Source organism: Malania oleifera, chromosome 5 (genome assembly GCF_029873635.1).
Source record: "Malania oleifera isolate guangnan ecotype guangnan chromosome 5, ASM2987363v1, whole genome shotgun sequence".
Taxonomy (NCBI): domain Eukaryota; kingdom Viridiplantae; phylum Streptophyta; class Magnoliopsida; order Santalales; family Ximeniaceae; genus Malania; species Malania oleifera.
Window position 1 is genome coordinate 106,340,720 of NC_080421.1, and position 14,697 is coordinate 106,355,416.

The 14,697-nt window shown below is 37.0% G+C and overlaps 1 protein-coding gene across 2 annotated transcripts in view; it reads right to left on the reverse strand.

Annotated features, from left to right (window-relative positions):
• The window catches only part of LOC131155197 (phosphoribosylformylglycinamidine cyclo-ligase, chloroplastic), a 29,224-nt gene that overhangs the window by 2,536 nt on the left and 11,991 nt on the right, over window positions 1-14,697 (reverse strand). Inside the window, exons 2-3 of one of the 2 annotated variants that reach the window (XM_058108153.1) lie at window positions 6,421-6,559; window positions 2,485-2,869 (exon numbers count right to left, since the gene is read on the reverse strand). In XM_058108153.1, coding sequence (XP_057964136.1) covers window positions 2,485-2,842 — 358 coding nt within the window. In that variant the 5' untranslated portion in view covers window positions 2,843-2,869; window positions 6,421-6,559. The remainder of the gene's footprint in view (window positions 1-2,484; window positions 2,870-6,420; window positions 6,560-14,697) is intronic. The other variant, XM_058108154.1, reaches the window with a different exon arrangement.

The window sequence follows — 14,697 nt, forward strand, 5'->3', positions numbered from 1 at the left end:
GGATCAGTGGATGCATCTCTCCCTACAAAAGCAAGGCAAGCTACACATTTAATAAATTGATGGATCTCTTCTTATATAATAAAACTGATTAAAATTAATTTGGCATATAGATTTGCAGAAAAGTAAAAAATTTGCACACTGCATGAAAGAATCTTAAATAATCTGATTCAGCTTGTTGAAAAAATTAAGGACAAATATTTTATCAACTGAACAAGGATATACAACTAGTTGGAGAAACTCTCTACATCTACAAGCAACAAAATATGCGCATTTAATTTTAAAGGGCTTTTAAATCCTTTAACTTTTTCTCATATAATACTAATTAAATTTGGTGTATGTTGATAGCACTCGTAATAACAAGAACTATTGTATGCAAAAGACAAATTAGCTACAGCAATAAGGAGTGAACAAACTTTTTACAGCCCAAACCCTTTTATGACAATAGAGAGGTTAAAAAAGAGTAACAAATTTGTCTTAATTCAAAGTGGCTTTGACACCAAATGGTACAGGTCAGCATCAAGGAATTGCTGCCAAGGGAGAAATCCAAAGAGAAATAGAGGATAGAAGAGAGATTAACAAAACAAGGAAGAAGAAGAGAGGAAGAAGGAAGAAAAAGAGAGGAAGAAGAGATACAATTGGGGAGAGGGGAGGAGAACACATTCAATTGTCAATTCAAATTCAACAATAACAACCTCTTACATGGTTTTCACACTCTATTTATAAGATAGCCCAAACACAAACACCTAAAGATACATGAAATTACAAATAAACCCCTACAATACATATCTATTACAAACGAACCCCCAAACAAACATAAGCCTAATTTAGTACTCTTAATCCTATTGGGCTGAAGTCCAATAATTCCTTAATACAGTTCTCCTTAATCAGCTTCCGAAGAGAGTTCATCATTGCTCTGCTTATGAACATCAAATCTCCCCCAGTTAGACAAGTTCGACCTCAAATTTGGAAATATTGGAGGATCAAAAGTAAGAAGCAACTAACTTGGACTCTTAGAAAGTCAGTGTTCGAGTGATGCAAGAAATTGCATTCCTTTGGCAGCACCAAAGACTTGAATCAAGAATTGGCATCAATGAACATATTGGGAATGACAAACTCAACAATAAGAATGGATTGACGACTTTTATGTCTGCAAACACATGCATGCCCTTGCTTGTAGTGTCTTCAAGTTGAGTAACTTTGACATGTTCAATGCTGCCATTTACATCTAGGTTGCTTGGTAAAGCAGGCTTCAAAATAATCTTATCATTGTAGTGAAAGATATGTGTTTTTATGTCCTCGAGACACTAAAATCATCCAACCAAGAAGAAACAAGGATTTTACATGGCTAATATTCATGGGCATTATATCACATCAAACAATAACAGAAGTCATCAATTTGGATAGGAATTGAACATCTTTCATAAACATTTAAGGTAGTGTTATCAACCCAAGATCTCGTAAGCCTTTTGGCAGGGTTCCAGATGAAGTTGCATACAAATGAAAGAAAGAAATTAAGGGAGAAAATTAGAAAGAAGAGAAGAAGAGGAGAAGAATAAGAGAGAGGCAGTGGATGGAAAATAGAACAGGGACAGAACAGAGAATAGAACAGAATATCACATTCACCAATAAAATTTTGCAGAACGGAGAAGAGAAAGAATGGGGTAAGAAGAAGATACAATTGGGAGAAAGTACACATATTCATTCTCAATTCAAATTCAAGAATAACTAACTCTTGCAAGGCTTTTACACCCCATACATAAGAAAATCTAAATTACATGAAATTAATCGTAAACCTCTAAAGATACATAAATCACAAATCAACCCCTAAAAGACATATCTATTACAAACCCACCTTGGGATAAACATAAGCATAAACTAATTACACTTAAATCTATTGAGCTGAAATCCAATAATTAATTAATCCAGTTCTCCTTAATCAGCCGCTTATGAAGGTCCTCCCATTGCCATGCTTCTGGTCCTACATCACCTAGACTTTCCAGTCAAATTGTGTATCCTTTTTCTAATTGATGAACAAGTAAATTTGTCATGTCAAGTAAGGGAAAATAAAGAAGGATCTTCTGGAAAGGATGCAACAGCATTAAACAGGTGAATACTTCAAGGTTATCCAATAAAACATTTTTCCATAACTGATCCAAAACAAATGTAACAATTACGTATCAACAAATATGTAGAAGAGGGCTGAAATTTGGTGCAAAACAACCTAAAAACGAAAAACTATTCAATTCACTCTAAATTATTTCCACTAAACTTATAATGTTTTTAAATTACATTAGCGTGTCCCAGACTCCCAGTAGTAAAACAGCCAAAACCTATTCAAGCAGTACCAACATGAGCAAAACTCAAGAGACAAACTACTTATCATTTCGAACCAATAGTCAATACTGCAAGAGTTTCTGTCATTACTCATTACAGTCTATAGAATGCATATGAAACTATAAAAGTAAAAATTAGAAGAAATCGTACCAAGAGGGAAAAGGCCTCCAAAGCCTCCAATCCCAGGAGCCATTTTTGCAATTCTCCTAACAAGCTCTGACCCTGCATCGATGTTAACACCTGCATCCTTGTATGTAAGGGTCTCAACCCTGTCTGCACTTTCACCAGTGGCAGCCTTTGACATTGAAAGTATATGGAAACCCTTTGTTTTTCTTTCTGCTCCCACTTCTCCAGCAGCCAAAGATAGTAATGGCAACTTTTTAGAGAAGCGACCAGATGGGGATCTCCATAGATAATGTTGGGAGATGGAGGACTTCTGACAAGAGGGTCTAATTGAGCCAGTAATGCATTTTGTTATGTCCGTGTTTGCTCCAAAACTGGTGGCCATGACGACAATAGGATGCAATGGAGGTAACTAAACAAACAATGAAAAAAACAGAATGTAAGATTGTGATTATAACTATAAAAAAAAATACTGTAATGAATAAACTTCTAACCAAAAAGTACACTAAACTACTCATTCTTTAATCAAATAAAACTTTTTTTTTTTTTTTAAGAAGGGTGGCACCTTCATTTATTTATTGATAACCCTCACTTTTGGCGGAAAAATAAAACATCATATAATCAACATTTTTTGGCAAATAGTGCAGCATAAATAGGATGCCAACCACCACTCCAAAATGTATTTTGCATTCACAAGCGTAGAAGCAAGAAAAAACACTACCAAAAAAAATCAGCAGGTTAGGTACAATGCAATCTCCCAAATTTGACACCCTCCTCGAACCCCCCCCCCCCCCCAAAAAATAAAAATAAAATAAACAGCCAACATTTGGAAATGTATCTTAACTAGTGCAACATGTTAGGATGCCAGCCATGGCTCCAAATGTATAGTTGACTTGCATTCAAAAAAAAAAAAAAAAACATAATCGATTCCCCAAATTCAACTGCCCCCTGCCCCCCATTACACCATAACTGATTAGCTAGTAGCTAAAAAGACTCCAACAACATTTGAAGGCTCTTGAAATAAATAAGGGTATGAGATTTGTACACATAAAATTATGAAGCGAATTCATAAAGCTATCTCCAATGTAAAAGCTACATGCTCTTTGTAGATTACCTATCATGCAACATGAAATGGCCAAGGGGACATTTGGTTAGCGGCATAAAAAATATTCCCATGGAATGACATTCCTAGGGATCTCATTTCAAAGAATGCGATGCCTGCCTCATGGGAAAATTTTTGTTTGGATTGTGTTGTTAGATTCCCAAGAATGTGCACAACATTCTCATGTCAATGTTGATTGAACATGGGAATCCTAACAGGCATTTCAAAAAGATGACCATTAGCCCCTTGGCATGTGTATACCCAACGTATGAAGAATAGTTATAGTTTCAACATAAAATATTACTAAGAATATGTACTTAATTAAATCCATGAAATGAAATCCTCAACAATCATAAATTTAAAAAAAAAATCAACACTTAAATAATCTAATTAACCAAAATAATCAAGGTAATATGGTGCCTAAATATTAATAATTAAATTATATTATTATAACACAATAATATTATTTTCATTTTATTAATAATTTATTATTTTAATATAATAATAGAGTGTAATAAGACTAGATTATAGGGGCATTTTTATCCAACTCGCCAAAATAACAAGGGGCAATTTGGTACAAAAGTAGGATTCCCATGGGAATGAGATTTCCATAAAACTTACCCATGGGGTAGGATGAGAATGAGATGTTCATGTTTTGTGGGAATCTGTCATTTGCAAGAATGTTAAGATACCTGCCACTTGGAATCCATGCCCAAACAACATGGGAATGAGATGCATGGGCATCACATTCCCAAGAATGTTGAAAGGTGTCACAAATCAAACAGCTCCTACGAACTAGAATTAGGGAACAAAGAATACAGATAACTAAGCAACTTTTGGACAAAACAGCCATCGAAAGTAAAAGGCAAAGAAGCAAAAAATTCATTCAAACTAAAAATTCTTCCACTTCAAATTCTTTTTCTGATTATATTTGCCAGAGATTATTGTTAAGATGTGATGGTGGTGGTCATGATGGCAACCACACCACCTACTCAACAATCAATTGGCTAGATTAGCAGATTGGCAATGAAGATAAAATAACGGTTGACCACAAGAAGAAGATCCAAGATCGTCAATAAGGATGCATGAAGATGCTTGGTGAAGGTCCAAGCACTTAACCAATTCTCTATTAGCAGCTTGGAACATTGATCAATCAATAATAAGGATGAAACAATTAAAGAAAACATGATCCATGAAATTTACCACCTAAGAATGACTCTACATAAGAAAAACTATGTCCCTCATTCCAATTGCCATCTTTTGGTCTGTGTGGAGGGAAAGAAAAAGGAGAGCTTTTGAAGGATTGGCTACACCCTTGGGGATTAGTAATGATTGTAGAATTGTTAATGTAATGAGCTGACATAGTGGATTATTTTTTTAATGATTCTCTTGACTTTTTAGACACCCTGCAACGTGTGTAATCTTTTTGTTTTTGTTTGTACTTGGGCGGCATCCCTTTGATGTCTTTTCACAAATTCTCTTTTCTAATAAAAAAAAATGAAAGATTCTACATCAGGCTCATGCAGAATAATGCAACAGAGTCATTTTGGATGCAGATATAGATATCTCATTTCAAAATGAGAGAAATTATTTTTTTTTTAAAGTGGATATTAAAGATGAAACCATATGATTGACAAACCGTCCAGTTTGCATAATAGAAACAGGATATGGTAAACAAAGGATCTTTCCTAATTGAGAAATCTTCCCTAATTGAAACTGAAAAACTAGTCAAAAGACACTACATGGAGAAGGGGCAACTTTTAACACAATAATCTTAATTTTTTAATACAGTCAGGCAAACAGGCAGGGTGGGCATGTTTTGGGCGGGCAATAAACAAGTCAGGTACATATGCCCATTTACATGGCCATTTGATAGATTTACTTATACCCATATACATCCTAATCCATTAATTTCAGCTTTCAGGACCGATTAGTTCTATTGACACATTAAAACCATGAGCTTCACTTAAAATTACCCTTTTCCCCTTGTAAATTTTAAATGACAAATTTAACTGAAAAATGAAACAATTTATGATTTCCCTATCATTAAAATGTGTTGCATACATCCATGTTTCACTGTAACACCATCATAACAACCTTGGCCTAACACCTCTTTAACAATAATAGAAATGAATTTTAAAGTAAGAATGAAAGACATCAAAATCTAGCTATAGTTATGACCCTCTCTAGATTACTTCCCAGAAAAACTCTCATAAACAAATAAACCCTTCCCCCCCCCCCCCCAACCAAACCAAAAAAACAAAAAAAAAAAACTGCCTTGAACCATATCAACTCCCAAAAACGAGCAGAAAATACTCCATGAGATATTTCTCCCTCATGTTCTCGCAAATGTATTGAAGAATACATAGGAAAGAAAAACACTGTTTTCCTTGTTTGAAACAGACAACTCAAAAATTCATTTCCCAAATAAAGAAAGTACTTGATATCCAAAAAACAAGGGGCAAAGTAACAGAATGCCACAGATTAAGCTTATCATTGCAACCCGAATATTTGAATGCGTATTGAAAAACATAACACCTAAAACAAATCAGATCATTTTACAAGCATTTTAAAAGAGAAGTTGAGAACTAGGAGTATGTGATCATATAACCCCAAACTGAACACAAAAGAAAAGATGAATGATTACAGAATATCCTGCAGCAAGACTTTGCTGGACATGACAATTGAAAAATAGTAAAAGTATTTTGTAATTGGCTTTATTATTATTTTTTGAAATTTATGTATATTTTCTTTTAATTATATTTAAATTCATATGATCATTAAGTGTATAAAATGAATAATTTAATCCAAAAAAACCATTTCTGGATAGAGATTCAAAGCAAAATCATAAAAAGATTCACCTTCCCCTTGGGCAAAGAACTGGAAAACTCTAGAATTCCTTGAAACAGCAGAGAGAGATATAGCAAGACACGCAAATCCTGAGAGAGTTTCAGGATTGTTGAAGAGATTCACCTCTTTCGTTGAAGGATAATTACAGACCTAGAGAGAGGAAGAGGGCGAAAATGGATCCAGAAAAAAATTATCAATTTTTTTATATATGACGCAAAATTTGCCACAAAGATTTCAACATGCCAAAGCTTCATCAAATAGAAGTTGCAGCATTTTCAAAACAAACAAAACAGACAATCAACTCAAAAGAGAAAAAAGAAACAGTCCTTCCAACTTCAACAACCTCCCAACAGCACCAGCTACAGATCAGAAAAAGAGAGTGCAAAACAACAGGCCAGCAACTAATCGTCAACAAATCTATCTTCAAAGCAGATAAAAAATGAAAACCAAAAGTTGAAACAGAGCACAAATCATAAGCACAAGCCCATTAATTGAACAATTGATATTTAACTTGTTAGCGGGAAATTATACAAAGCCTTTTGCCCTGAGGGGGTAGCCTGACAATGTGTCTAGGTCTGTTTACAGCTATACTGCGATGTTGCTGGTCTCCCGAGCTAGATCTCCCTGCATTCTGAACATCATCATCTCTACCCTGAGTCTCCAACTCCACCTGCACCAGCTGCTGATCTCTCGAGCTAGATCTCCTTGCATTTCTGCCCTGAGTCTCCAACTACACCTAAACCACATGCTCGTTGTTGCTACAGTTTTCTAACACTTGTTTCTCTTCTTTTTACTGTGTACACCGCAACATGGTTTTTTCATTGAAAACTACATATTTACTGATCACCACCTTATTCGCCATCGGATCCCACAGCTTGAACCCTTTCACTCCTTTCTGATATCTCAGAAAGATGCAACGTCTAGACTTCGCCTCAAACTTTGATCTCTCCTCACTAGGAATGTGCACATAGGCTGGACACCCAAATACTCTCAAGCCAGAGTAGTCTACCTCGTTACTTGTCCACACCTCCTCGGCAACTTTCCCATCTTGTGATGCCCTTGGTGATCTGTAAAACCAAGAAGCAAACCATACTCATCGCCTCAGCCTAGAAATTCTTGGCGAGCCCTACATTCAACCTGAGACACCAAGCCCTTTCAACTAGGGCTTGGTTCATCCTTTCCGCCACACCATTTTGTTGTGGTGTCTTGCGTAATGTAAAATGCCTCCCCTTATGCCATGCTGCTCACACAACTCTCTAAAACTCGAATTTATGTACTCAGTGTCATTGTCTAACGTGAGGCACTTAATCTTTCTCTCGATCTGGTTTTCCACCTCAATTTTCACAGTTTAAACTTAACAAATGTCTCTAACTTGTGCTGCATTAAGTACACCCAGACCTTTCGTGAGTAATCATCAATCAAACTCACGAAGTACATATGTCCTCCTCATGATGCTACTCTCACTGGCCCCCAAACATCCGAATGAATGTAATGTAGGATTCCCTTCGTCTTGTGCGTGACTACCATGAACTGGACCCTATTCTATTTCCCAAGCACACAGTACTTGCAGAAATCTAGCTTGCATGATTTGACCCCCTTCAAAAGATTTCTCTTGTGAAGCTCCTTCATTTCACGCTCACCCATATACCCTAACCGCATATGCCATAAAACAATACTGTCCGACTCAGACTCTGCAGCTGCAACTCCACCTACAACTATAGTACCCAGTAGTGTATAGATATTCCTTGGTACTTTTAGGCCCTTCATCACAGTCAAAACACCCTTACTCACCTTCGTTACCCCACGTTCAAACTTGCAACTAAACCCGTCACAATCTAAAATTCCTAATGAAATCAAATTCTTTCTCAACTCTAGTATGTGCCTAACATCGCATAACGTCATCAGCACACCATTATACATCTTGATTATGATGTTCCCCATTCCGACAACTTTGCAGGCAACATCATTTCCCATCAGAACAAAACGAGAATTCACCAATCTATAGGTGGTGAGCTAGTCTTTGTTGGGCATCATATGATAAGAACACGCCGAGTCTAAGATCCAAGAATCCGAGAGCTCATATAACCCGAATGAAACCGAGAGCATATCACCATCACCACTACCAGAGTCTTCTTCCACTACATTCGCCATGTTTGATGAACCTTCTTTGCTTTTAGCATCCCCCTTCTTCCTCTCTAGACAATCCAATTTTATGTGCCCCTTTTTCCTACACTTAAAACATCATATGTCCTTCCTCTTCCTGGAATTGGACTGAGCCTTATTGTTACTTGGTCCACCTCGGAACTTGCTTCTCCCACGATCCTGATTACCTTTCACCACAAGCCCTTCACCTTGAGAATTCTCGTCATTGACCTTCTTCCTCTGATGAAAACTCAACAGAGCACTCATGATATCCTATAACTCCAAAATTTCTTTCCCCCATGTCAGAGTCGTAACCAGATTTTCATACGTAGGAGACGTAAGTAGGGAATTCAGCAGCATCAACGCTTTGTCTTCATCCTCGAACTTCACATTAACCTGCTTCAGATCGCTGATGATCTGATTGAATACGTTGATGTGTTGATTTAGATCCAAACCCTCTGTCATCTTAAGCCCATAGAGTTTTTGCTTAAGATACAACTTGTTCGTCAATGACTTGAACACGTACCGGCTCTCCAATTTCAGCCAAACTGAAATGGTTATTCCTCATCGATGACGCGATTCATCACGTCATCGACCAGACAAAGTCTTATAGTAGCCACAGTCTTCGCTTCCAACTCCTTCCAACTCATGTCGTCCATGTCTTCCGGCTGTTTTTCGTATAAAGCCTTCACCATACCTTGTTGCACCAACAAGGTCTTTAACCCTCTGTCAAAGTCCGAAATTTCTCATTCCATCAAACTTAACGACATCGAACTTCGCTGAAGAAATTCCAACCATTGCAACCAATAGCTCTAATACCAATTTGTTGTGCAAAGTGCTAAATGCCAATGCGCAACGGAATCCACAAATTGAATCGAAACGTGCGATGCAAGTAACCAACGATGAATATACGAAAACACAATCAATCACAAAGAGAATAAAGGAAATCAAATAATCAAAGACACAATAATTTACGTGGTTCGGCAATGTGCCTACGTCCACGGGAGCAAGAGGCTGATTTTTACTATCAATCATCAAAACTTACATCAAGGGTTATAAAATAATGTTTATATGCTAACCCTATGCGTACAGAAGGCTTAGAAACTATCTAAAATATTCTTGTGGTAAATCTCATAGGAAAATCCTCCAAATCCCCCAATCTACTGGTCTTCCCGATTCAAAATCCATGTTTAGCGCCGAACAAAATCATCGACGGTTTAATACTGAGGCAGATTCCTACAGACTGAAACTGTTGACAGTTTTCCTTCCGAGGGTGAACTGTCGACCAAGCAGTCGATGGTTTCTTCTTGCAGCCTACTTCCTTGTTCCTTGCTTCACCATGATTTCCCAGTGCATGTGATCCACTCAATATGAGCCACATATCCAACATTCGCCAACCAGAGAAAACCTATAAATTGGATGCTGAAAGTTGAAACCAACAAAAGGGAGCGTGGAAGGAGCAAGGATTGAGAGAGAGAGAGATTGTGTTGAAATGTGAAAAAGCTTCACTTGTCACAAGAAATAGTGTTCTATGCATTGGACGTTCAATTTTAATTAAATTTGCGAAACAAAGAATCATTGTTGTGCAAATGCCCAAATGTTCACCCATTTAAGGACTGTTTAATTGTCCAGAATTTCATCCAAGAAAGTAACCCATTAGTCAATAAAAAGGATAAAATCATTATAAGAAAAAAGGATATATATCTAGTCAAAACAAAAAGGAAAGTATAAGAAAATGGAACAGTGACAAAGAAAATAGAAAGTTATGTAGAATTACTGGACCAGCTTCAAAGATGAATATGAATTAAACCATCTCAAGAAGCTTGAGTAGAAGATATATTAATTCTCAAGCAGCTAAACACCACCAACGCCACTACAATTAGGCTGCCCAAGTAATTGCTCGATGAATAAGAAGAAGGTAAAAAGAATGCAGAATTGCCTTATTAAACCACTCAAAACTCACACAAAGTGAATTGAACAAAGAAGAAAATAGAGATAATTCAACAAACATTTTAGTGTTCCTAAGAGATCAACATGCTATTCAGTTTCAGAGCACAACAGAAAAACTAACAGTAAACTCTGGAAATTACAATCCCACTGGAATCAACAACAAAAATTTGCAGAGCACTAACAAATTTTCAGAACTGAAAAACAACCATTGGAATTTAGAAAGTATTAAGCGATGCCATAAACTAAGTTGCAAAATCTTGTACAAGGGTCCATCCATTTCAACTATTTATTTTAATTATTGAGCATATCATTCCATAAAGTAATCAGTCCATAAAATCAATAGAAAACAAAAATTATAAAGATACATCAAACAACAACAAAAAAAAAAACAAGAGAAAGAAAATTGCGACACACACACCCAAAAAAAAAAAAAAAACATAATGTTCTTATGCATATACTAGACCAACTTCGGAGACAGATACGAGTAAACCATATTGGCAAGTCTGAAGACCAAAAGGCAATACTTTCTGTTGAGTAATTGGGTAAAATGGAAGACCTAAACTCAATGATAGGTCTCTTCCTCTATTTATAATATACAATAGGAATGACCATAATACCCTTACTAACTCAGACTTATTACGAACTAAACTCTAACACATAATAATAATGCTAAAAGACTAAATAACCATTAACACTCCCCCTTAAGCTAGAGCATATATATCATATGCTCCTAGCTTGTTACAAATGAATTTCACATGAGCACCTCCCAAGTCTTTAGTGAACAAATCAGCAAGCTAAAACTAATGACTTCACATGAGTGGTCGTGATGAACCAAGTTTCTCTCGAATAAAGTGGCAATCAACTTCAATCTGCTTAGTCTGACTCATGGAAGACAGGGTTGGAGACAATACGAATAGCAGCTCGATTATCACACATCAATTCCATAGGCTCAGAATGTGGAAAACCCAGTTCTTTCAACATGTTCTTCAATCAAATAAGTTCATATGTACTATGTGCCATAGCCCTATACTCTAATTCAGCACTCGACTTGGCTATCACAGTTTATTTCTTACTTTTCCAAGACACCAAATTACCACTGACAAAGATACAATACCTAGTTGTGGATCTTCAATCGGAAGGTGATCCGGTCCAATCTGCATCTGTATATCCCTAAATATGAGTGTGACCCCGATCTTGATAGAAGAGTCCTCTCCCTAGTGCACCTTTAAAATATCTCAAAATGCAAATTACTGCATCCATATGACTTGTTCTCAGGGAATCGAAAAGCTGACTCACAACATTTGTTTTGCGAAGGATATATTCGTTCGACTGATTGTGAGATAATTCAACTTTCCAACAAGTCTCCAGTACCAACCTGGGTTAGGCAACAAAGCACCCATATATAACATTAACTTACTATTGGGATCCAAGGGTGTATCAACAGGTTTGGATCCCAATAGCCCCATCTCATCTAAAAGATCAAGAACATACTTCCTTTGTGATAAGACAGTTCCTGTACGAGATCTCGATACTTCTATACCCAAAAAGTACTACAATGGTCCCAAGTATTTGGCCTGAAACTTACTCTGAAGAAAAAGCTTTAGGTCTTGGATGCTACGATCATCATCATTAGTGATCCCAATGTCATCCACATATACAATAAACAAAATACTGTCTGATGGAGTATGACAATAAAATATAGAGTGATCTACTGCACACCGATGAAGACTAAACTCAAGTACTACAACACTAAAATGGCCAAACCATGATCTTGGAGATTGTTTTAATTCATACAATGACTTCTTGAGCCGACATACTAAGTCTGACTCCCCCTTAGCAACAAACCCAAGGGGTTGCTCCATTTATACCTCCTCATGAAGATCACCATGTAGGAAAGCATTCTTCACATCTAACTAATGTAAAGGCCAATGACAAGCAGTGGCTAAAGAAATAAACAAATGTATTGAGGCAAGTTTAGCAACCGGGGAGAGTGTGTCTGAATAATCCACCCCATACACCTAAGTATACCCTTAACAACAAGGCGGGCCTTCAGACAAGCCATAGAACCATCAGGATTGACCTTCACATTGTACGCCCAATGACAACCAACCACAGACTTATCAGGAGGACGATGTATCAAATCCCAAGTATCATTATCATGTAATGCACACATATCTTCAACCACTACCATCCTCCACCTAGAATGGGATAGGGCTTTAGAAATAGATCTTGGAAGAGCAACAAATGACAGACTAATAACAAAACAACAATAAAAGGATGACAAGAAATCATAAAAAACAAAATTAGAGATTGGATGTTGGTTTGTGTTTACCTTTTCGAACAACTATTAGAGGATCAACATCACGAGAAATAAGATCATCCGACGAGGAAACTAGAGGCACAGTAGTAGAACCTAGAGGAGGCACTTCCCCCTTGAGTCGCCATGTGTATACCTGAAAATTGGGATGATTCAAGCGACAAAAAGGACTTAAACTAGATGGAGATGTAGGAGTATTGGGCACAGATACTAGGTTTGGATCTAGAAGGCAAGGCAAGGGAAGGGACTCATCAAGGTCAACAAAATTCAAGGAATCAGAGTAGTATGGTATCAAAAAAGGTGACATCAGCAAAGACAAAGAATTGATGTAAAGTAGGACTATAACATCGATATCCCTTTTGAGTATAGGAATAACTCAGAAAAATACATTTGATAGCACTAGGATCTAACTTATCCATTCCTGGAGGTAATTGATGGACAAAGGATACACAACCAAATATACGAGGAAAGGAGAACAAAAGAGCCTTAGGGAAGATAACTGAATATGGGTTTTTATCACCAAGGACAGAGGATGGCATTTTATTAATGAGGGAGCAAGCTATGAGCACAACATCACTCCAAAAGACTTTGGGGACATTCATTTGATACAATAGGGTACGAGTGACTTCAAGAATATATCTATTTTTTCGCTCTGCAACTCCATTTTGTTGTGGAGTGTGGGCACAAGAGAACTAATGGATCATACTAGAGTTAGTCATAGAAGTATTGAATTGGGTACTAAAGTACTCCATAGCATTATCACGACCTAGTATATCAAATTGAGTCTTTATTTGGGAAAAAAAAACACAAAAGATATCAAACAACTCAAACGATCTTTCACTAAATATAGCCATGTCATCCTAGAGTAGTCATCAACAATGTAACAAAGTACTGAAACCCCAACTTTGATGTCACACAACTAGGACCCCAAATATCAGAATGGGCAAGCATAAAAACTAACCACCCATTTGTTGACTCAAGGAGCAAAGGGAACATGATGATGCTTGCCCAATTAACAAGACAAACACTCAAGATTAGACGCAAAACTCAATGTAGGAACTAGCTACTTCAACTTGTCCAAGGGGAAATGACCAATGCAACAATGGATTTGAAGTGGTTTAGCTCAATGGGTGGAGAAGTCGACTTATAGTAGTAAAGTCCATGAGCCTCACGTCCTGTGCCAATTGTCTTTCTCGTCTTCAGATCTTGAATAACCACAGAATTAGGAAGGAATGTGATAGAATAGTTTAGCTACTTTGTAAGCTTACTAACTAACATAAGATTGAAACTTGAAAGAAGATTCAGGAATGTATAAAGCAAAAGAACGAGGGATAGAAGGAGTAGGATTTACTATTCCTATCCCCTTAACAGAAATAGTGGACCCATTAGCAAGGGTAACTTGAGAGAGATTTTTAGGATATTGGAGATCAGAAAAGAAGTTGCTTGCATTTGTTATATGGTCAGTGGCAGCAGAATCAATAATCCAAGGACTAGTAAGAAGGATACCAGATGACATGCAAACTATAGGACTACCTTTCTGGGCGAAAGAAGCAATGTGATAAGATGCTTGTTGAGGCAATTGATATTGTAGAAACCTTGAATACTGCTCCTCTGATATAGGCACAGTATGCGGTTCACTCAAACAAGTGACTAATCATACTTTTGGGATTTGCAAACGCCATCCCAACACTCACAAACTCAAACCAATGATCATAACATTAATTGCTAGAACAATTGGAACAACCACGAACAAGGTGACCCACCATGAACAAGCCATAGATAAATTAGTACAAGGATGCCATAGCACCAAAAAACTCACATGCAGCACCAAGAAAGCAACACCCAGCCCTGGAACAATTGGAGAGGTGAAACACCGAAA